The sequence below is a fragment of the Chlorella variabilis genome (assembly GCF_000147415.1).
Source record: "Chlorella variabilis unplaced genomic scaffold CHLNCscaffold_25, whole genome shotgun sequence".
NCBI classification, from domain to species: Eukaryota; Viridiplantae; Chlorophyta; class Trebouxiophyceae; order Chlorellales; family Chlorellaceae; genus Chlorella; species Chlorella variabilis.
The window spans coordinates 151,322-172,930 of record NW_005435063.1 but is presented as its reverse complement, the minus strand read 5'-3'; the positions used below and the strand labels follow the sequence as shown (position 1 = coordinate 172,930).

Sequence of the window (21,609 nt, the reverse complement as noted above, 5' to 3'; positions counted from 1 at the left end):
GTGCGGCAGCTGGAGGGCGCATTTGGGCGGTGTCCCGCCGCCATGATGCAGGTGTGTGTGTGTGTGTCGTGGTGAGGTGAGGTTGCTGGCACTGAGGGGAAGGGCATGAGGCGTATCGGGCTGTTGCTGGAGGGGCTCTGTCTCGTGGCACCTGGCATTCAATGAATCCTGCCGCTGCTGCAGGAGGCGGTGGTGATGAACCTGGCCAGCCTGCTCGAGCTGTCGGCGTCGACTGGCAGCGTACGGCAGATGGCGAAATGGGTGGCAGCGGCTGCTCCCGATGATTTCGACCTGGAATGCACCAAGGTGCAGGGGGCCTGATGTGCATGTTGCATTGGTGATGATGTAATCCACTCGCCATCTGTGATCACACATCTGCCCAAGTGTCGCAAACGGGCAACCTGTGCCGCCACCTAGAAACAGAAGTGGTGAACATTCACCACTGCCCCAACCCAAGTGGGGGTATTGAACCTCCTCTGGGCAGGGAATTCAGGGATCGATTGATTGTGTGGGTTGTCAGTATTAAAAAATTAGTCCAGAATTTGTTTTCACCAGCTTGTGCCTCAAGAGCCGCCGGCAGTGGGCAAATTCCGCAGCGGCGTCGAGTCCATCTCCAGCGTTGTTATTTTCCTGCCTCATCTGGAGCCTCATATGGCGCCTCACAGGCTCCACACCCAACACCTCAGTCAGCTGACACCACAGGAGCAATAATTTGTGTGCATTGTGGTGGGTCACCCGAGCGACACCGCCGGCCGGCCTTCCCGACGAGATGAGGGCCAAACTGTTGCAGCACGGCCGCCTGGCTCTCCCATCTGGTGTATCATGACTGGTTGGTGCATTTATACCCTGTAGGGGTGCTGCACTCAGGGCTGGTCACTGATACGCCCTGTGCGGAGTCTCAGGGCGGCAGCTGCCATCTCCCTCCTTCTTCCCTCCCTCCTCCACCACCTTAGTCTTCTTCTTCTTGTGCCTTAACTCGTTTGCCGCCACCATGGCCTTCTCGCTCGTGCACCTGGTCGTGCTCTTGGCCTGCGCTTCGCCTGCGCTTGCCTTGTGCAGGCGCAGGAGCCTTCTTGCCGACGAAAGCTCCAGTTCAGAGCTTTCTCAGAAAGCTCTGAACTGGAGCTTTCTGGCACGTTCCCGTTGTTTGGAGGTCCGGCCAAGCTCACTGGGGAGCAGGTGAGGGTTGGCTGGGGTATCGGTGTCCGGCACATGCCCCCTACCAGGCTAGGCTGCACTTGGCCGCTGCTTTCCCCGATGGATGAGGTCGTCGTCAACAAGGGCTTCCCCCATGTCGCTTTCACGTGGCACCCCGTGGGAAGCCCTGCCGTCACCACCGCCCCCGCGCCGCCGGCGCCACCGCTGGTGCAAGTGTGCAGGCATCGGAGCTGGCGGGCGTGTGGAAGCTGGACTCTGAGGAGGATCAGCGCCGCCTGGATGGCAGCCTGTACGAGATTGCCTTGAAGGAAGCCCTGGAGGCCGGTGGCTCCCTGGACCTGCAAGAGGTGATGGCTGACGCCCTCGCGCAGTCCTCTTCCCTCTCCAACTACAAGTTGATCATCCCCAGCGTGGATGCACAATCTGGTGAGTGAGACTGTAGTGTAGAACAGCCACGTGCATGCAGGATAATAGGCAGGGCTGGAGCATGCACGCCGGTGCACACTGCCTCTTGTTGCGCACAGCCTGCCCCCTCGCTCTCGCCATCCAGGCCTCTTCATCGCATACCGCGTGCTGATGAACGTCACGTCCAGCGCAGCCGGCGCTCCCCAGCCAGGGCAGAAGTTTCCCGACGTGAAGCGCATCATTGGCTATGCCCGTGGCCTGCCTTGCGGCTCTATCGCCTTCCAGGTGGGCTGCCAGCCCAGTGGGTGCGGGTGGACGAGGGGAGCGAGCCGAGGCGGGAGGGGGCGGTTGGCAGAAGGGCAGAGGGGCATCAGCGCTCGCCAGCGCTGGCACCCAGCCAGCTGCCCGGCAGCCCGCGCCACCGCCTGCCCCGCCTGCTCGGGTGCTGCAGGGCGCAGAGAATGTGGATACAGCCACCTACTACGGCCTGGTGCCGGAGGCGGAGGGCGGCGAGATCATGGAATTGCTGCGCATCGGTGAGAGGATTGCGTTCAGGGTGGGGCCGCCCCTACACAGCTTCACAGGCCGGCTGGCGGGGTGCGCTGCATGGCAGTCGCGCATGCGCCCTGCTGCCTGATGGCTCGGTGGTGCGCTGCCATGTTGGCTGGCTTGCAGAGGGCATTGAGGTCTGGGACACAGAGGGCAAGCGCACACTGGATGACCAGTCGATTGTGCAGGTGAGGGGGCGGCACCGCACCTGCTGCTGGGGGCGCTGTGCAGGAAGGGGCGGAGCATACACAACAGCACTCGCTGCCGCTACCACACTTAGTTCCGCAGCTGGCCAGCTTCCTGATCATCCCTCGCCGCTACCCCTGGTGCCCCCTCGCCTGCTTGCAGATCCGGCTGGCCAAGGTGGACGGGCCCCAGGAGATGGAAGAGGCGCTGGCCAGCCTGGCATCGTCACTGCCGCTCAAGCCGCTGCGTGATGACAAGGCCGTCAGCTGAGCATTGTCTGAGCGCACCCTACCGCAGTTTGCCCCTGGCAGACCGTGACCTCTCGTGTCCCCACCCTAAACTTTGACTTATACCGGAAACCTCGCACACACACACACAACACGCACCTGTTGAAGTTGCACTTTGTCTGTGACGGCATAAGGTCTCCCTGCTACTGGGTTACAGTCACCCCGCTATGATAGGCCGCGTGAGCAGACCTTGGGCAAGGGGCACACGTGATGAAGGGGCATCTGCTGTTTATTATCTTAGCTTTAGTTTGATTGAGACTGGGTGCAGGGGTTTGGGAGTTTAGGCAGTCTGGGCCGCACGCGCAGGCAGCTGCAGGCGACACACGGCGACGGCGCCGTCTGACGGGGCAGCCGGTGTTTAGTGTGCTCCTGCAGTCTTTGAGCTGTCTTCGTAGTTGATGATGCTTGGATTTAGCTGGTATGCATTTCCTGGGGGGCTTTGGAACGACAGGAAGGAAACGAGAGTTCGGATGCGGGCCCCCCAGGCCTCCGCCCTTCCTCTTATCCCTTCCTACATCAGATAAAAGCCTTCCTCTTGGAAATCTCTCATTGTTCTCAGTCCGGATTTGTAGAATGCCAGCTTGGCCCCATGCACCGGGGCCAATCCCCCAGTCCATCTCCTGCGCTGTGCCTTAAGTAATTTGCAGCCACAATGGCCTTCTCGCTCGTGCACCTGGTCGTGCTCTTGGCCTGCGCTTCGCCTGCGCTTGCCTTGTGCAGGCGCAGGAGCCTTCTTGCCGACGAAAGCTCCAGTTCAGAGCTTTCTGGCACGTTCCCGTTGTTTGGAGGTCCGGCCAAGCTCACTGGGGAGCAGGTGAGGGTTGGCTGGGGTATCGGTGTCCGGCATGTGCCCCCCGCAACCAGGCTAGGCTGCACTTGGCCGCTGCTTTCCCCGATGGATGAGGTCGTCGTCAACAAGGGCTTCCCCCATGTCGCTTTCACGTGGCACCCCGTGGGAAGCCCTGCCGTCACCACCACCCCCGCGCCGCCGGCGCCACCGCTGGTGCAAGTGTGCAGGCATCGGAGCTGGCGGGCGTGTGGAAGCTGGACTCTGAGGAGGATCAGCGCCGCCTGGATGGCAGCCTGTACGAGATTGCCTTGAAGGAAGCCCTGGAGGCCGGTGGCTCCCTGGACCTGCAAGAGGTGATGGCTGACGCCCTCGCGCAGTCCTCTTCCCTCTCCAACTTCAAGTTGATCATCCCCAGCGTGGATGCACAATCTGGTGAGTGGGACGGCAGTGTGAAATAGCCACGTGCATGCAGGGGAGTAGGCTGGAGCAGGGCTGGGGCATGCACGCAGGGGCACACTGCCTCCTTTTGCGCACAGCCTGCCCCCTCGCTCTCGCCATCCAGGCCTCTTCATCGCATACCGCGTGCTGATGAACGTCACGTCCAGCGCAGCCGGCGCTCCCCAGCCAGGGCAGAAGTTTCCCGACGTGAAGCGCATCATTGGCTATGCCCGTGGGCTGCCTTGCGGCTCTATCGCCTTCCAGGTGGGCTGCCAGCCCAGTGGGTGTGGGTGGACGAGGGGAGCCGAGTTGGACGGGGGCGGTTGGCAGATGGGCAGAGGGGCATCAGCGCCCGCCAGCGCTAGCGCCCAGCCAGCTGCCCGGCAGCCCGCGCCACCGCCTGCCCTGCCTGCTCGGGTGCTGCAGGGCGCAGAGAATGTGGATACAGCCACCTACTACGGCCTGGTGCCGGAGGCGGAGGGCGGCGAGATCATGGAATTGCTGCGCATCGGTGAGAGGATTGCGTTCAGGGTGGGGCCGCCCCTACACAGCTTCACAGGCCGGCTGGCGGGGTGCGCTGCATGGCAGTCGCGCATGCGCCCTGCTGCCTGATGGCTCGGTGGTGCGCTGCCATGTTGGCTGGCTTGCAGAGGGCATTGAGGTCTGGGACACAGAGGGCAAGCGCACACTGGATGACCAGTCGATTGTGCAGGTGAGGGGGCGGCACCGCACCTGCTGCTGGGGGCGCTGTGCAGGAAGGGGCGGAGCATACACAACAGCACTCGCTGCCGCTACCACACTTAGTTCCGCAGCTGGCCAGCTTCCTGATCATCCCTCGCCGCTACCCCTAGTGCCCCCTCGCCTGCTTGCAGATCCGGCTGGCCAAGGTGGACGGGCCCCAGGAGATGGAAGAGGCGCTGGCCAGCCTGGCATCGTCACTGCCGCTCAAGCCGCTGCGTGATGACAAGGCCGTCAGCTGAGCATTGTCTGAGCGCACACTACAGTTTGCCCCTCTCGTGTACTCACCCTCAACTTTTGACTTATACCGCAAACCTCCCCCCCCCACACACAACACGCACCTGTTGAAGTTGCACTTTGCCTGTAACGGCATAGGGTCTCGTAGCCCTGTCCGCACTGTCCCCAGGGAGCGCCATCCTAACCAGACTTCTCTCCCCTTGCTCTATGTGTACCCGACCCCTCCCCTCTCTCCCCTCGTTTGTGTATGGTGCCTTCACAAGTTGCATTCACTTGCTCCTTATGAGTATGACAGACAGACAGACAGACAGACAGGCTGCTGATCGTCACAGCATGACACAGGGCAACAGAGAAGCAGCGAGTAGCGCACTGCCTGAGCCAGCCAGCCTAGCTGCCGGCCGCCGCCGCCCTCTTGGCCCCCTGCCGCCCCTTGCGCTGCTGCTGCTTGGCGGCCTTGAACTGCCGCGCCTCCTCCTCCCGCCGGTTCTTCCCCACCTCCGTCAGCGCCACACCAAAGCCTGGGCGCTCCAGATCCCGAGCATAGTCGGGGACCAGCGCGTCGTGGGTGGTGACCGCCACACCCGGCGGCGCCCACACGCGCAGCGCCGCGGTGCCAGACACGCCCACCCCCACCCAGCCCAGGCCTGCACGTGGGGTGGGGGGGCAGCAGGCGGGCCAGATGCGGCGGGCAAGATGTGGCGGCAGGGCAGACAGGCGGCTGGCGTGCATTGGCTACGGCATGCAGTGGCCGCCGCTGCAGTCTGCCCCGGTGCACCCCAGGCCCGGGCTGCCCCCGCTGGCACACACACCTGCTATGGCCACATCCTTGCTACTGGCCTTCCACGAGTCGCCCTCCGCCGTCACCTCGGTGGGCCGCAGCGGTGGGAAGGCCGCCATGCGCTGCTCGCCGCCCAGTGGGGGGCACAGCTTGCCGCCGGCGTGCATGGCGTACCTGCGGCGGCGGGCCCGGCGGCGGCACAGGGTCAGCAGGAAGGCAGGGGCCAGGACGCCCCTGGGCCCACAGGCGTGTGTGTGTGCCCAGCAAGCGGCCGCCAGCAGCACCTCCAGGCCGGCTGTGGCGACAGCGCAGCAGCAGCAGCAGGCGCCGGCGCACCGCTCCTCCGCGGTCTCAGTCTTGCCCAGGTGGCACACAATCTCGTCGCTGGCAAAGACGGAGAGGTAGAGGGTGGCGCCGGGGCTGTCCACAACATCCACGCGAGCCAGCCCGCCAATCATGACCGTCTGCGCAGCGAGGGATGGGGAGGGCATGGGTGGGCAGAAGCAACCGTGCATGTGTGCATGGTGGTGGTGGATATGGGCGCCAGCGGACACAGCGGGGGAGGGAAACAGCGGCTGGAGGAGGACGTTGCTGGAGAGCGTACGGGGCAATGGGGTTAGGGCAAACGAGGGGAGGGCACGGCAGCCTGCCTGCCCTCGCTGCACGGCACGCCCCCCACCTGGCCGGCCCCGATGCGGAAAGTGCGGGGCTTGAGCTGGCGGCGGGGCAGCACCATGCGCATCTCGTCGGCGGTCAGGTGGCCGGACAGCTGCAGGCGGCAGCGGCGGGGGCGAGGGGAGGCGGGGAGGGGCTCGAGAACGCGAATGCCAACCACACCGCGCGCAGCGGCATGCCGATCCCTTCAGCGTGCACGAGCGTGCAAGGCAGGCGCACCTGGTGCGCGTGCGGCACGCCGGGCGTGTCGAGCATTTTGCAGCCGGTGGGCAGCAGGCCCGTCACTCGCAGCATGCCTGCAGGCCAGCAGGCAGACACCCTGGTCGGCTCGGCTGGCGAGACCGGCGCACGCAGGCCAGGCAAGCACGGCTCCTGGACAGCATTGTCCTGCACAGCAGCGCCGGACGCGGCGCCACCCCGACCCCGCGACGCCGGGGACGCCGCTCACCCAGCGTGGTGCCCGGCAGCGGCGCCGTGGTGACGTCTTTGTCCCTGGGCAGGCGCGCCACCTGGCGCATGGCGTTGATCAGGGAGCTCTTGCCCGCGTTCTGCAGAGGTGGCAGAGCAGGTCGGGGGGCAGGGGCAGGGGGGCAGGGGGTGGGACGGGGCAGATGGAGAGGGGGAGGCTTGGCTTGGCAGGCGGCACTCTGATATGGCAGCCTCCACCACAAGCCGATGTGATTGGCAGCAAGCGGCAGGCGGCCCCGCATCCCCAGGCCCTGCATGCTGCGCCGCGCCGCCGCCGCACCTGCGCGCCCACCACCCACACGTCGCCGCGCACGCCCACCGCCGCCTGCAGGTCTGACAGCAGCTCCCGCACGCCGCGCTGCTTGGTGCTGCTCACGACATGCACGGCGCTAGGCCTGGGCAGGCCTGCCTGCGCCATGCGCCTGCGCACCCACTTCTGCGGCGGGGAGCCAGGCACAACAAACACGGCCAGGGGTGACGCGCACCGCACTGGTGCAGCGCCGGCAGGCAGGGCCCCCGCTGCCGCCATGCCTGCCGCGCGGGCGATGACAGCACAGCTGGCCGGCGGCCCAGCGTGCACAGCGCAACCAGCATGCACAGCATGCACAGCATGGCCAGCGCACTCCGCACCTCCAGGCGTGCGGGCGTGACCTGCTTGGGCAGCAGGTCTGCCTTGTTGACGGCCACCAGCAGGCGGAAGCCCAGCGGCAGCGGTCGCCCCACATCCAGCGGCCCCTGCTGCAGGTCCGGCGGCAGGATGCTGCGCAGCGCCTGGCGCGGCAGCGAGCCGTCGAAGTCTGCGGGAGAGGGCGGGGCGCATGTGCGTCATTGCCGCAGCACAGAGGGCCTCCCTCCCTACATGCTACCCACCCGCCCACCGCCGCACACCACGCATAGCGCATACCAAATCGCATGCCTGCCTCCCCGATGGCGGACCAGCACCCCTGGTCCGCCAGCCTGGCCCCACCGCCCCGCCCCAACAGCCCGCCGCCGCCGCCCCGCCGCCCGCGCACCTGCCACATCCACCACGCAGAGCACCACCGAGCGCCTGAACTTCTGGAGCTGGATCTTGAGGCCCACCCTGCGCTCAAAGTCAAAGGCCGGCAGCTCCGCCTCCGCGGCCTCGCTCTTCACAGACCTGAGCGGGGCAGGCCAGGAGGGAGGCGGGTGGGTGATGTGGATGATGAGTAGGGGCAGGGAGAGGGGAGGGAGGAGCCTGGCTGTGTTAGTGGGCCGCATTCGGAGAGCAGTAGCCGCCCTGGGAGCCCCCGCTGGCCCCTCAGCGCCACCCGCCCCTTGCCCTGCCTCCCCGCCTTGGGGCCCCAAGGCCCGCGCGCCGGCCTCACCCGTAGTGCCGCAGCGAGAAGCAGCGCGCGCACAGCACGCTGGACCCGCCCGTGCCCTGGCCCTCCTCCTGCTCCGCATAGCTGGCCACCTCCACGCGCGCTGGCTTGGAGCCGCCCAGCCAGCTCTCCACCATCTCATCAAAGGCAGCCCACTTGGCCTCCTCCTCTGGGTCCCGCCCAGACGTGCTCGCCGCCTCCTGCACCTCCCCCGGCCCAGCCGCCGCCTCGCCCGCCACGCCCGCCTGCTCCTGGCCGGCCGCCGCCTCGGCGCCGGCCTCATCAGCCTGCACCAGGCACAAGCCGCCACCTCCACTCAGCGCCGGTCCCGACCGCGGCATGCCGCCCGCCCGCCTGGAGATTGCTTGCTCCCGCCAGCGCACACAGCGCGCCCGGGGCCCTGCCATGCAGTGCAGCCACCCAGCCACGCACCTCGAGCCCCACGTCGTCAAACACAAGCTCGCTGTCGTCCTCCTCAAGCCCAGCGCCATCCAGGTCGCCCTCCGCTGCCAGCTGCTCCAGCAGGCGCTTGGGCACCTGGAAGAAGCTGCAGGGAGGAAAGGAGCAGGGCAGCAGCCGCTGCGGCGATCAGACATGTCGGAACAGCACCTCGTGGCTGGCGGACGGGCTCTCAGCGGCAAAGCGTCTGCGAGGGGCGGTGCGGGCGGGGAGGTGCGGAAGGGGAGGTGCGGCGGGCGCGGCGGCGGGAGCTCACCCGGGGGCCTCCGGCTCCTCCTGCTGCAGCTCCACGCCGCAGCCGGAGCAGTGGGTGGGCAGCTGCAGGTCTGCCTCGTAGCCCGGCCGGCTGGTGCTGCCGTCTGGGCCCGCCTCGTGTGCCGCGCTGGCCCTCGCCACGGGCCGGCGGGCGGGCCACCGCGCCGCCGCTTCCCGCGGCGCCCGGCCAGCCACCCTGTGAGCAGCACGCTGCACGGCATTGAAACTGGCAGCTCCTGCCCTACTGGTGCGGCAGCCCGCCAGCCGGCTGGCTACCAGCTGCAGCTTTTGTGCAGCGAGGCGCATCATGCTTGAAAGACCTTTGGCGCCAGTCCGAGCAGCTATCAGGTAACACCTGCAGCGCAAATTAGGTGCTGGGGAGGCGCATGCATAGCTTTTGGCGGCTGTGGCGGCAGCAAAAGCCGCAGCACGCACGGCAGGAGAGAGTGGCATTTCGCCATTTGCTGCTCTGGCAGGTCCTGTCGCCTGCCTAGTTTGGCTTCGCTACTTACAGCTCCCCCTCGCAGTATATATACCGCTGCTGTCGCTGTTTCAGACCAGCACGTCGCTGTGCCAGGCGCTTGTCAGGCATTGAGGCGAGCCCAGTGCAGGGATCGTTCCGCAGAGGCAAGGCAAGCGCCACCCTCCGATTCTAGCCCTGTTCTCCCTCCCTCAGTGATCGGCGGGCCCGCTTGTGTGCAGCAAGGCTGGGAACCAGCGCGCCAGGGGGCGCATAACGCTGCGCGATCACAGCCGCAGGGCAGCCGCAGCCTGCTGCTGTCGGCCATTGGCGGCAACTGCCGGCACCGCCTGCTCACCGTCGCAGCACCGTGCAACCCGCCATTTGCCTGGCTCCTGCTGCAGGTCCTGGAACCCACTGCCAGCAGACCGCCAGCATGTTTGAGGCACGGCTGGTGCAGGGAGCCCTGCTGAAGAAGGCAAGTCCCTGGCGGCCAGCCACGGCGCCACCCCCCCCGCCCCAACGCTACCCCGCACCGACGTTGCCTTGCGGTCGCCGGCCTGGCGCGGCTCCACACCCCACCTGCAGGTGCTGGAGGCGGTCAAGGAGCTGATCACGGAGGCCAACTTCGAGGTCAGCGGCGGCGGCATCACGCTGCAAGCCATGGATTCCTCCCACGTCTCGCTGGTCGCCCTCTCCCTGCGCTCCGACGGCTTTGAGCACTTCCGCGCCGACCGCTCGTTCAGCATGGGCATGAACCTGAACAACATGGTGCGCGCCGCCGCCTGGCGCGGGCGGCGCACGGGGTCTGTTGCGTGCGCCTGGCGCGGCGCTGCCGTCGAGGCTATCTGGGCTGCCGCGGCGTCAATCCCGCCTCGGCTGGGTGCTCTGACCGGGTTGTTCCGCTCCTGGCGCAGGCCAAGATGCTCAAGTGCGCCGCAAACGACGATGTGATCACCATGAAGGCAGAGGAGAACAGCGATGTGGTGACCTTCCTGTTTGAGAGCGCAGGTGGGGCTTGTTTGGGGCAAGAGCAGCCTGAGCTGGCCGGCTGGGTTGTTGGGCACGTGCCGGCGGGCAGAGCGCGGCATTGGGGCGGTCTCTTGCCTCCCTGCTTTGGGGCAGCCAGGGGCAGGGCAGCGGGCGCGCGGCCTGCCCATCCACCCTCCCTCCAGCCGTCATCGTCGGCCACCCACTCGACGCCTCGTCTCCTGTGCTTGCCCGCCTGCCAACCTGCCCTCCCAGCAGGCCAGGGGCGCGTGAGCGAGTTTGAGCTGAAGCTGATGGACATCACCAGCGAGAACCTGGGCATACCAGACACAGAGTACTCGGCCACGGTGGGTGGGTGGGTGGGTGGTGGGGGTGTGGTGGTGGTGGTGGGCAGCTGGGCGGGCTGCTGCGCAGGGGCGGCACGCACCACGTGTGTGCGTGTGTGGGTGGGGCGGGCCGGCGGCGTCGGGGGTGCGTGCTTGTGTGTGTAAGTGTCGGGTTTCGAGCGCCTCGGGTGGCGAGCGGCACGAAGGCGCAGCAGGCGTCCCCGCCCGCCACCCCTGTGCCCCGCTGCGCCCCTGGGCCCATGCTGCTGCAGGTGTCCATGCCCAGCACCGAGTTCCAGCGGATAACCAAGGACCTGGGCAGCATCGGGGACACGGGTGGGTGCGGTGGGGGTGGCATGGGGTGCAGCTGTGTCGCCCGCCACGCCCGCACAGCCTACCACACGGCGCCAATGGCAGCACCTCCACCCTCACGCCTGCAGTGGAGATCAGCGTGACCAAGGACGGCGTCAAGTTTTCCACCAACGGCGACATCGGCTCCGCCAACGTCATCTGCCGACAGAACCTGAACGTGGAGAAGCAGGTGCGGCGCTGGGCCCCGCCGCCACCTGTCCAGCCGTGCACCGCCGCCTGCTCCTCGTAGCTGCCCCCCTGCTGCATCGCGCCGCCCGCACGGATCCAGCTGTTGTCGGTCTTGCACCTGATGGTGTGGGGTGCTGCACTCCTCTTGTGTGTGCTGCGCTCCTCTTGTGTGATTCCTGGCGCTGCCCGCCACGCCGTGGGCTGCGCAGGAGGAGCAGACGGTGATCGACATGCACGAGCCGGTGAGCCTCACCTTTGCGCTGCGCTACCTCACGTCCTTCACCAAGGCCACAGCCCTGTCCCCCTCGGTGGTGAGATGAGCCGCGCCTGCTGCCGTCCGCCGCCGTGCATGTGCCTGCCCTGCCTGGGGCGTGGACGCCAGCAACGCGCCGACAGCGGAGCGCCTGCATCCTGCGGCCGTGCAAGGCAGCCGGCCCGCTCATGTGTGTCTCTTGCCCCGTGTCTCTTGTCAATACGCTAGACACCACCACCCTGTCTTTCCCTGCGTCCCGTGCCCGCCCCGCCAGGTCATCAAGCTGAGCAAGGAGCTGCCCGTGGTGGTGGAGTACAAGGTGGCCGACTTTGGGTATGTGAGGTACTACCTGGCGCCCAAGGTGGGTGTGCCTGGTGGCGGGAGTGCCTGGTGGTGGCCCCTCTGAGAGCTGTGTGCATGCGTGCGTGGCTGCTGATGCGGCGTGCTGGTGTGTCTGCTGCGCAGATCGAGGATGAGGAGATGGAGGAGCAGTGAGAGGCAGACGTTAGGCGCAGTGAGGCAGACGTTAGGCGCCCACCCTGCACAAACAACAGGGCCATTGCCCCCGGCCTGATTACCACCATTCCATTACCACCATCACCCCGCTTTTAACCCTTCAGCTCAAACTAGTTTGCTTTCGCTCCTGCCAGCTGACACGCAACAAACTGACGCCATTCTCTGCACATCATGACTGATGGCTTGACCACTGACTGCAGCAGGTAGCAGGTGTAAATGTGCTGCCATCCAACATGACATAAGGAAAGGAACAGGTAGGCAGGTTGCGAATTGAGGGCAGACCGGCGGGGACAGCGCAACAAGCAGGCATGCCGGGAAAGCGGCCATACCAAGGAAATGGGAAACAGTGCCGAGAATGCGTGTATGTGTCAAGCAACTGAGGCTGCTACCAACGAAGAGGGGAGCAGGGCCGATTCTGATGCGGGTCACAGGCTGGGCCCCGCCTCCACAATGCGCCGCACCTCCTCTTCCGACATGTGGCGGCTGCCGCCCTGCAGCAGCCAAATGAAGCGGGAGCCCCCCTGAATGCACGGGCAAGTATAAGGCCAGCAGCAGCGGTGGCACGCCCGGCAAGCCCCAGCTGGCGCACCGCCCCAAAGGCAGGCCCCACCTCGAACTTCTTGAAGTTTGCCACAAACAGGGCGGCCAGCTGCACCAGCTGCTGGCTGTAGGCCTCCTTGTCCACCCACGTGGTGCTGGGCAGCAGCAGCTCTGGGGGCACCCCAGGGCAGCTGGTGGGCGCCTGGAGGTTGAAGAGCGGGAGCGTCTGGCGCTCGGCCGCCGCCAGCTCGCCTGCACACATGCAATCCCGCTGGAGGCTAGGAAACCCCAAGCCTTCCGCCCTGCCAAGCCACTCTGCAAAAGCATCACGCAGCTGTATGTATGTAGGGGGGCGGCCGGCACCCCTCCTCACCCGAATGGATTGCCGCAACTATGGCGCGGGTGTGCTCAAGGGAGATGCGCCGCCCCACGCCATACCTGCACGACGCGGGGCTCCAGGAGCGAGGTTGCGGTTGGCGCGGGCTGCCCAGCACGCAAGAGCACCACGCTCCTCCTGGCAAGTAAGCAGCCTGCCCCAATGCGCGGCCACCGCACCCGCCGGCGGACCAGCCTGTGTTGACCAGCCAGACGTGTGTGCCATGCTGCTCCAGCTTGGCCGCCAGCATGGCTGCATACTTGGTCTTCAAAGGCACAGGCAAAGCAGCCCAGGCCATGCTGAGCATGCTGAGCATGCTGCGGTCGCAGCGCGGGACAGACAGCTGGCCTCACCCTGACCGAGCAACCATGCAGTGCTGGGCCCCCGCCCCGCTGGTGTGCAGCTGCTCACCGGGTGCCACACCAGGGAGGTGGAGGTGTAGCAGGCGGAGAAGGTGGCCTGCGGTTCGGTGATGCCCTGCTCCGTGCCCGCCACCTTGGCGGTGTAGCCGCTCATGAAGTAATAGAGCGCCTGCGCCGCGCTCAGCCGGCTGACCGGCGGCAGCACCCCAAACAGGTCGCAGCACAGGAAGACGGCGTTGCGCGGGTGGCCCGCCAGGCAGGGCACCAGCGCGTTGCCTGCAGGCACGGGGACGGGCGGCGGGACGGCAGCCAGCTCGCCAGGCGGCCAGGCGGGCGAAAGGGCACCACCCCAGCCTGGCGTGCGGCAACGGACACGGTGAGGCGCCGCGGCAGCTGCTGTGGCCGCTGCTGCGCGCCCGCGGCGCCACACCCGCACCCACCCATGTGCTCGATGGGGTACGCTGCCCGCGTGTTCTCCGTGATGCTGCTGGCATCAAAATCCACCTCCCTGCTCTCCTCGTCGAAGCACACATTCTCCAGCACCGCGCCAAAGCGCAGCGCGGCGTGGATGCCAGGCTCCCGCTCCTGCGGGGAGCGGCGGCACAGCCGGGAAGGGCTGGGCTGCACGCCGCTTGTGTGGGTGCTGTGGGCCGAAGCCCGCTGCCCAGGCACACCACCGCATCCCTCCCCGGCCAGCCAGCCAGCCCTCCGCGGCGCCCACCTTGCTCAGCCCGATGCACTTGGCGTAGCAGCCGCCCTCTATGTTGAACACCCCAGTCTCGCCCCAGCCCAGCGTGTCGTCACCCACCAGCCGCCTTTCAGAATCGGTGCTGAACGTCGTCTTGCCGGTGCCTGGGTCAGGGAAGAGACAGGGTGGCAGCGCAGCGCAGCAAATGCCGCGGGTTCAGGGCACGGCGCGTGCGCCAGGCCTGCGGTGCAGGACAGCGGCGCACGGCGCGCTGTGGTTGCGGCGCTGGCCACCCACCAGACAGCCCAAAGTACAGCGCCACATCACCCTGCTGGCCCACATTGCACCCTGCAGCAGCGCAGCAGCAGCAGAGCTAAGGCAGCGCACCAGTCGGGCTCGGGCCCACCAGCGCCAGCCAGCCGCCGACAGGTGAGAGGGGGTGCCGCCGCTGCCGCACTACCGCTCCTGCTGCTGCTGCTGCTGCTATCTGCCTGCCTGCCTGCCCGCCCACCTGAGTTGAGCGGCAGTATGCCCCGCTTGGGCAGCCAGTAGTTCATGAGTGTGAACACACCCTGCTTCATCTCCCCGCAGCTCTGCGTGCCCAGGATGACCTGCGGGTGAGCAGGGCCAGGCAGAGCCAGCCCGGCGGTGCACGGCAGGCGGTCGGCAGGTGCAGGGCCGCTGCCCCTCACGCAAGCAGTTGTGGAGTTGTGCAGTCAGGCAGGCAGTCAGGCAGTCGGGCAGGCAGTCAGTCAGGCAGGCAGGCAGGCATGTCATCCAGGCCAGCCCGCCCTCAGAGGCACCCCCTGCCGGCTCGCCACCCACCATCTCCCGGTGCGCAAAGGAGATGTCCACTGAGGTGGAGGAGGTCATGTAGGAGGTGTGGCGGTTGGCGGGGAAGACGCCGGCGTTGAAGATGGTGAAGTCGGGGCGACCAAAGTGGTCGGCCAGCTCCTCCTCGCTGGGCCTGCGGTACATGGGTGGCGGCAGTGGTAGCGGTGATGTTGTTGTTGTTGTTGTTGTTGGTGGTGGTGGTGGTGGTGGTGGCGGTGGTGGTGGTGGGAGCAGGAGTGGGCATGGTGCGCGTGTGGCGGTGCAGAGGTGGCAAGGCACCAGGGCAGGAGGCCAGCCAGCTCGTGACGGGAAACACACGACACGAGGCGCAGGGCGGGGCAGGCACGCAGCGCGGCTGCACCACGCCCGCCGCCGCCGCACCGTATCAGCAGGTTGTGGGCAAACAGGGCGTGGAAGGGGCGGCCGCAGACGACGCGGATGCGGTACCGCACTGCGGGGTCCCAGCACGCATACCCATCGCACACTGCGGAGGAAGAACAGGGCGGGGGCGGGGGTGGGGGCGTAGGGAGCGAGGGAGCTGGGAGAGTCCGCAGCAGTGGCCACAACGTCAGCAAGCTTTTGCATGGCGTGATCCCTGGGGGGGCGCACCGTACAGGCGGTCTGCTTGGTTCAGGTAGTCCACGGCTCGCTCGCGGTTCAACAAAAAGGTGCTGCAGAGGCAGCATTGAGATCGTACGTGTGTGTGGCAGGGCCCGCCAGCGGTGGAACCATCAGCCCACCGTGACCACAAACACGCGTTGCTACACACTGGCGCCATGGGAGCTGTTGCTGGCCCAGCCTCCTGCCGATGCCCACCCAAACCTGCACTCACCGCTCATCCATCTCATAGTTGGGGCTGCCCTCCCCCCACCACACATCCGCCTCGCTGTCTGGCTCCCGAACAATGCGCTTGTCGCGCGGGCTGCAGTCGGACAGGCGGGCAGACGAGGGGCCAACCGAATCAGCAGCAGCTGTTGCGAGCCAGGAACGACGAGACATGGATCAGCGGCGGGCGCACCTGCGCCCCGTCTTGGCTCCAGAGATCGTCGCCAGCGCGCCGCCCGTCACGATGTGGCTGCTGGGCTCGTACTGCAGCGCCTGCGGCACACACAGGGCAGGGTACAGGGTTGGCCGGCGCCGCGTGCCTCGCACCTGGGCTCCCCAGCTGGCACCCGCGCCCAGAGTGCCCGCCCAGCCCACCTTCTCGTAGAGCTCCGCGGGGGACAGGTTGTGATACACTATGGTCGGCTTCAGCCCCGCATCAGACATGGCCTGCAGCGGGCGGCAAGCACGACGATGTGCATCACGCCACGCCACGACCCTGGCCTCCACCCTGCCGCCATGGCTTTGCGCGCCACCCCCCCTCTGCGGGCCGGTGACGAAGGCACACAGCTGCACTACCTTGACGAAGCCGCTGCCCTGCGTGTTTGTCACGCTGACACGAGGGCTGATGGGCGTGTAGCCCTCGTGAGGCTCGCCCCGGATCACGCGAGGGCCTGCCTGCACGCCCGGGACGGCGGAGCGGAGCAGCAGCTGAGGGCCTGGCGGCACCCGCCGCAAGCAGGGAGGCAGCACCAGCCCGGTCGACCGTGCTGGCCCCAGCCAGCCCTTCCTCCTCTAATGAAGCAGCATGGTCCTGCCCTGCTGACGATGCTGGCTGCCAGAACCTCCTCCTCCTCCTATGCCCATCCCTGCAGGGAGCAGGAGGGCCCTGTGCTCACCCGCCGCGCCCCCGACCGCAGCGTCTCCGACAGCGACTGCGCCGTTCGCCCCTCCTGCGCCTCATCCCGCTCCCGCCCCGACTTCTTCTGAAGCTGCTGCAGCTCCGCCAGGTCTGAGGCACGTGGTGGGTGTGCATGGTCGTGGGCGATTTGCCTGCACGGGTGCGCAGGGAGGCATCGAGTGCTTGGAAGCGTCTGGCAGCTGCAGCGGGAGTGGCTGCGGCAGCGCCGATTGCCGCACCGATCCGGAAATTCTGCACTCACCTCACATCACTGCCCTGCCTATCAATGGCTTCCAGGCGCAGCTTCGAAAGCGCCGGTCTGCAGATACAGTTGCAGTTTTACAGGGCAAGGTCAGGCTCGGGAGACGTGGCGGCAGGCGGTGGCTGGCAGCAGGCTCCGCCGCCAACGCCAGCCTAGCGCAGCGGGGCATGCGACACCATGCCACTCACAGGCCATCCATAGCGACCCCGCTGGGGCCCTGGGGGACGCCCTGTGACGCACGAGGTCCAGATGGCGTGATGGGCGGCGATCAGGCGGCTGGGACACCGGAACCAGCGACTGCTGCAATATAGCGATCAGACGTGCATAGCCGATAACGGCTGGAGGCGCTCCGACCATCTCTGTCGAGACTGCCAGCTCAGCGTGGCTGAGCTATTGCAGTTATCAACGCTCTTCTGGCTCCCTGCGTAGTGCACAATTGCAGTCCAAGACCTGGACGCGGCCCTGAGCGCACCCCATCGCCCCGAGTCCCCTAGGTTTCAGGCAGGCAGCTTCTGGCCCCCTGCGGGGACATGACCCGTGGCCTGTTTGCAGCGGGGGCACTGCCGCAGGGCCGGGGCTAGCGTGGCAGTCAGTCCGGCACCACCCGCCCGCTGCCCGCTGCCGCCCGCTGTCACCGACGCCCCCCCTTGCCTGCCTGCAGACTTTGTGAGCCCCATGCTGTTCACCTCCTTGCTGGGCTACGGCGGGCTGGCCACATGCGCGCTGGGCGGCCTGCTGGCGCTGGTGGGGCTGGCCAAGGGGAAGCAGGCGCGGCAGCTGGGGGCGGCAGTCCCGGTGGAAAGCCTGTCTGGTGGGTTGGCTGCGAGCAGGACTGCCTGTGCCGGGCCCATGCACTGGTGCCCACCTCATGGCGCCTGTGCTGTCGCTGTTACTTGCGCCCACTCGGTTGGCCGGCTCCCCTCCTTGAAGCTTGCCCAGCTCAGCTCAGCCCCACGCGGCCCGTCTGCCGGCCCCCCCACATGCCGCAGAGCTGAAGCAGCTCCTTGCGCTGGTGCCTGTCATCGTGGCGGTGACGGGGCGCGTGCTGGCGCCCAAGCCGTACCGCTGCGAGATGTCGGACACCGACGCCGCCATCATCGAGGTGCGCCTGCAGGCGGGACGCCAGGCGCAGTCGGGCGGCGCCGCTGCGATGGGTCACCCAGCGTGGTCGCAGCTCGGCTGTGCCGGGCTGGGTGCGCCTGCGCCTTGGGACGCCAGTGGGGGCACCCCACAGCGCTCCCAGTATGGCCGCCTGCCCGCCTGCCCGCCTGCGCGCCCCCGACAGATGCGGGAGGAGAAGAAGAGCGAGCGGCGCGCGGGCGCGGAGTGGGTGGGCACCACCCAGCTGCTGCGGGAGAGCGTGAAGGAGGCGGAGTGGGGGCTGGTGGACGGCAGCGGCACGGAGGTGCCCGTGGTAGCGGGGCGGCGTGCCGATGGGGACTACCTGCAGATGTCTGGGGACCGGCTGTGAGTCGGGCGTTGGGCCTGCTGGGCCTGCCTCTGGCTGTGGCTCTGGCTGGCTGCCGCTCTGGCTGGCTCTCCCCGGCTGCGGCTGCCTGCCCTCGGCCTGCGCTGCCCACCTCGCTGCCCGGCCGCCGCCACCTCGGAGAACAGGCCTGCCGCGAGCTTCGTGCCGCACATCCCCCAGCCCCACAGCCCCGCTTCTGGAACCATGCCCTGCCCCCGTGCTGTGCTGTGCTGCAGGATCCCCGACAACCAGACCCAGGGCTTCCTGGGGCGTGTGGTGGACGAGGTGCAGGGCAGCCGCAGCGTGGGCGTGCGCCAGGTGGAGCGCATGCTGCCTGTGGGCACCATGCTGACGGCGGTGGGGGAGCTGGCCACCGCGGTGGAGCACCCCTCGGTGTTCAAGGTGGGAGGGCTGCGGGGTGGGGAGAGGCACGGGCTGCGGTGGGGCGAGGCCCTGCATGCCGCTCCCTGTGGGCGATGCCCCGCGGGGTGGTGCGGCGCATCCAAGTGCTGCTGCTGCTGCTGCTGCTGCTGGCATTTTCTGTTATGAGCCGATGGCTCGGCTGCCCCGCGAGCGCATCCCGGCCCGCCCCTCCGCCTGCGGCGCAGGGCGCGGTGCGCAAGGGCGGCAAGATGCTGGTGCTGCGTGCGCCTCGCGACGGCGCTTTCTACCTCAGCCGCCAGCCGCTGCCCGATGTGATCGCCTCGCTGCAGGCCAGCTCGCTGGCCTGCCAGCAGTGGGCCGCGGCCTTCACGGCGGTGGGGGCCAGCATGCTGGTGGCCGCCGCCACGCAGCACGCGCTGACCTGGGTGCGCCAGCGCCGGCTGCGGCAGCGGGTGGAGAAGGCGATGCGCGAGCGAGCGGCGGCGGCCGCAGCGGCCGGCGGTGGCGGGGCGGCGGGCGCGCCGGCAGCCAGCGCGGCCGAGCCGCAGCCGGCGGATGTTGCGGAGGCGGCTGAGGGCGGTGCCAGGCCATCCCTGTGCGTGGTGTGCCTGGAGCGGCCCTGCGCGACCGTCTTCCCCGCCTGCGGCCACATGTGCGCCTGCAGCCGCTGCTCGCACGGCCTGCGGCGATGCCCCATCTGCCGCTCCCGGGGCGCCCCCATCCGCGTGTACACCGCCTAGGGAGGCCTGGCAGGGAGTGCGCTTTGCGCCGCTGTACCACTACCCTGGCGTCGGTCCAACCTGCCACCGCCACTTTTTCTCGCCCATGCGGCCCTGGGTTTCCTCCTCTGCCGCTGCCGCCTACATTATCATGCAGCTTGTGTGTTTCTAGCCTACTGTGAGCAATAATGCGCTCCATGAGTTATGTAAACAGCAATCAAATGCCGAGCGGGCGGGGCGGAGTGGCGGCGGTGAGCATGGAGTCCTAGCATGCCCAGCAAGCAAGAACACTTCCCGGTTTTGCTCCTCCGCGCCCTCTTTTGCTGCCCAGCAACCATGCAGCAGTGTGTGGCGGCCGCACAGCTCTGCGCCCCGCTGCGGGCAGTGGTGCAGCCTCGCTCACAGCGCCCACAGCGCCGCGCCATGCCCGTCTCCTGCACAGCCGCTCCGCCGCAGCCAAAGGTTCAGCGGCCCGATAAGACGGGCCGGTATGGCCAGTTTGGCGGGAGGTATGTGCCAGAGACGCTGATTCTGGCTTTGGACGAGCTGACGGCGGCCTACGAGGAGGCGATCAACGACCCCGCCTTCCAGGTGAGCCGCATTGGGTGCATTGCCGGCATGCAGCGAGCCGCACATGCCCCACCACCACACCCGCTCCACCACTCCCCGCAGGCCGAGCTTGATCACCTGCTGAAGCATTATGTGGGCCGGGAATCGCCGCTGTATCACGCGGAGCGGCTGTCTGAGCGCTACCGCAGGTGCGCCTGGCGGCAGGCGGCGGGGTGCAGGCGGGAGCCGCCACCGCTGCTGCCGCCTCCGGCAACGGGCAGAGGACCCCTCGCGGCGGTCACCCGGTGCCCCGCATGCCAGCCGCAGCAGCCGCGCTCGTGCTCACTCCGCCGGCCGCCGCCGCCGTGCCCGCCGCTGCCCGCGCTGTCGCACCTCACCTGTGCAGGCCCGACGGCAGCCGCCCCGAGATCTATCTCAAGCGCGAGGATTTGAACCACACCGGCGCCCACAAGATCAACAACTCCCTGGGCCAGGCGCTGCTGTGCAAGCGCATGGGCAAGAAGCGCATCATCGCGGAGACGGGGGCGGGGCAGCACGGCGTGGCCACGGTGCGGCGGCGCCGCCGCTCCCCTCCCGCTGCCTCCCTGTTTTCCTGGCTGCGCTGGGCTGTGCTGGGATGCTGGTGCCGGCGCCGCCGCCAGCCGGCACGCCTTGCGGGCTGCCTGCCGCGCCGCTGCGGTGCCTGCTGCCGCCGTGCCCGGGTCCCTTGCTCCTGGCCGTCCCCTCCAACCCCGGCCCGTCCCCTCCATCCCGGTCTGGCCCCTCCACCCTCGTCCCTCCTCCTTTCCTCCCGGCGGCGTGCAGGCCACGGTGTGCGCGCGCGCGGGCCTGGAGTGCGTGGTGTACATGGGCGAGAAGGACATGGAGCGGCAGGCGCTCAACGTGTTCCGCATGCGCCTGCTGGGTGCGGAGGTGCGCCCCGTCACCTCGGGCACCCGCACCCTCAAGGACGCCACCAGCGAGGCGATCCGCGACTGGGTGACCAACGTGGAGAGCACGCACTACATCCTGGGCAGCGTGGCGGGGCCGCACCCCTTCCCCATGATGGTGAGGCGGCGGCGGAGGCGCGGCGCTGCATGTTTTGTTTTTGTATCGGGAGGGGGAGGGGGGGCTTAGGATGCGAGGCTGTCGTTCAAGGCGGGCAGGCAGCAGGCAGCAGGGGGCAGGCGGAAGGACACAGGCGGCAGGCGGTCCTCCCTCGCACCCTCCTTCCCGCCGCCCGCCTGCCCCCTACGCACACACACACACACACACACACAACCCCCCACCCACACACCCACACACCCCCAGGTGCGCGACTTCCACGCCTGCATCGGCCGCGAGACGCGGCGCCAGGCGCAGGAGGCGTGGGGCGGCAAGCCCGACATCCTGGTGGCCTGCGTGGGCGGCGGCTCCAACGCCATGGGCCTCTTCCACGAGTTTGTCGACGACGCCGACGTGCGCCTGATCGGCGTGGAGGCCGGTGAGCCGCGGTGGAGCGCGCCTTGATGACATTGCGCCTCTCAGGCCCGTGCAGGCCTGGCGACGCACGCGGCGTGCGCGCTGGTTTGCTGCTTGCCTGCCTCCTGCCTGCCTCCTGCGCTCTTCCAGCATGCCTCCTGGCCTGCCTGCCAGCGTCCCGCAGCCTCTTAAGCTGCCGCCGCCGCGCGCCGGCCCGCGCCCCGCAGGCGGCGAGGGCATCGACACCGACAAGCACGCGGCCACGCTGACGCTGGGGCGGCCGGGCGTGCTGCACGGCTCCTACTCGCTACTGATCCAAGATGAGGAGGGGCAGGTGGTGGACCCGCACTCCATCTCCGCAGGTGAGGGTGGGTGGGTGGGAGGGGGAGTAG

The 21,609-nt window shown here is 67.9% G+C and overlaps 7 protein-coding genes across 7 annotated transcripts in view; 5 read left to right on the top strand and 2 right to left on the bottom strand.

Moving 5' to 3' along the window:
• Nucleotides 1-42: 42 nt before the first annotated feature.
• On the top strand, nt 43-2,568 carry CHLNCDRAFT_139491 (expressed protein; the record flags this gene model as incomplete). Its single annotated transcript, XM_005844024.1, has 8 exons — nt 43-51; nt 184-306; nt 1,060-1,179; nt 1,380-1,584; nt 1,709-1,848; nt 2,015-2,099; nt 2,239-2,300; nt 2,461-2,568. 8 exons carry the CDS (start codon nt 43-45, stop codon nt 2,566-2,568), a joined length of 852 nt encoding a protein of 283 aa, XP_005844086.1.
• A 669-nt stretch (nt 2,569-3,237) lies between these two features.
• CHLNCDRAFT_139490 (expressed protein) lies at nt 3,238-4,793 on the top strand (the record flags this gene model as incomplete). The annotated part of the gene is made up of 6 exons (XM_005844023.1): nt 3,238-3,399; nt 3,603-3,807; nt 3,938-4,077; nt 4,240-4,324; nt 4,464-4,525; nt 4,686-4,793. 6 exons carry the CDS (start codon nt 3,238-3,240, stop codon nt 4,791-4,793), a joined length of 762 nt encoding a protein of 253 aa, XP_005844085.1.
• A 382-nt stretch (nt 4,794-5,175) lies between these two features.
• Nucleotides 5,176-9,072, bottom strand: CHLNCDRAFT_139489 (hypothetical protein; the record flags this gene model as incomplete). Its single annotated transcript, XM_005843934.1, has 12 exons — nt 5,176-5,432; nt 5,598-5,740; nt 5,903-6,030; nt 6,246-6,335; nt 6,461-6,537; nt 6,690-6,789; nt 6,990-7,145; nt 7,340-7,506; nt 7,723-7,847; nt 8,056-8,339; nt 8,485-8,599; nt 8,768-9,072. The coding sequence occupies 12 exons, from the start codon at nt 9,070-9,072 to the stop codon at nt 5,176-5,178; spliced, it is 1,947 nt and encodes a 648-aa protein (XP_005843996.1).
• A 590-nt stretch (nt 9,073-9,662) lies between these two features.
• On the top strand, nt 9,663-11,830 carry CHLNCDRAFT_139488 (hypothetical protein; the record flags this gene model as incomplete). The annotated part of the gene is made up of 9 exons (XM_005844022.1): nt 9,663-9,680; nt 9,815-9,997; nt 10,144-10,237; nt 10,475-10,563; nt 10,815-10,878; nt 10,983-11,083; nt 11,292-11,393; nt 11,610-11,696; nt 11,801-11,830. 9 exons carry the CDS (start codon nt 9,663-9,665, stop codon nt 11,828-11,830), a joined length of 768 nt encoding a protein of 255 aa, XP_005844084.1.
• A 446-nt stretch (nt 11,831-12,276) lies between these two features.
• CHLNCDRAFT_139487 (hypothetical protein) lies at nt 12,277-16,835 on the bottom strand (the record flags this gene model as incomplete). The annotated part of the gene is made up of 19 exons (XM_005843933.1): nt 12,277-12,342; nt 12,462-12,643; nt 12,765-12,829; nt 12,947-13,032; nt 13,179-13,405; nt 13,570-13,714; nt 13,851-13,981; nt 14,115-14,165; nt 14,329-14,428; nt 14,643-14,784; nt 15,033-15,135; nt 15,261-15,322; nt 15,484-15,573; nt 15,670-15,749; nt 15,852-15,923; nt 16,053-16,151; nt 16,373-16,526; nt 16,637-16,693; nt 16,825-16,835. 19 exons carry the CDS (start codon nt 16,833-16,835, stop codon nt 12,277-12,279), a joined length of 1,923 nt encoding a protein of 640 aa, XP_005843995.1.
• A 1,473-nt stretch (nt 16,836-18,308) lies between these two features.
• Nucleotides 18,309-19,228, top strand: CHLNCDRAFT_27288 (hypothetical protein; the record flags this gene model as incomplete). The annotated part of the gene is made up of 2 exons (XM_005844021.1): nt 18,309-18,482; nt 18,728-19,228. The coding sequence occupies 2 exons, from the start codon at nt 18,309-18,311 to the stop codon at nt 19,226-19,228; spliced, it is 675 nt and encodes a 224-aa protein (XP_005844083.1).
• Nucleotides 19,229-19,566: 338 nt separating this feature from the next.
• The window catches only part of CHLNCDRAFT_56342 (hypothetical protein), a 3,190-nt gene continuing 1,147 nt past the window's right edge, over nt 19,567-21,609 (top strand). Inside the window, exons 1-6 of the mRNA XM_005844020.1 lie at nt 19,567-19,798; nt 19,880-19,965; nt 20,163-20,325; nt 20,582-20,824; nt 21,068-21,239; nt 21,445-21,579. Of these exons, the coding sequence (XP_005844082.1) occupies nt 19,631-19,798; nt 19,880-19,965; nt 20,163-20,325; nt 20,582-20,824; nt 21,068-21,239; nt 21,445-21,579 (967 nt within the window). The 5' untranslated portion in view covers nt 19,567-19,630. The remainder of the gene's footprint in view (nt 19,799-19,879; nt 19,966-20,162; nt 20,326-20,581; nt 20,825-21,067; nt 21,240-21,444; nt 21,580-21,609) is intronic.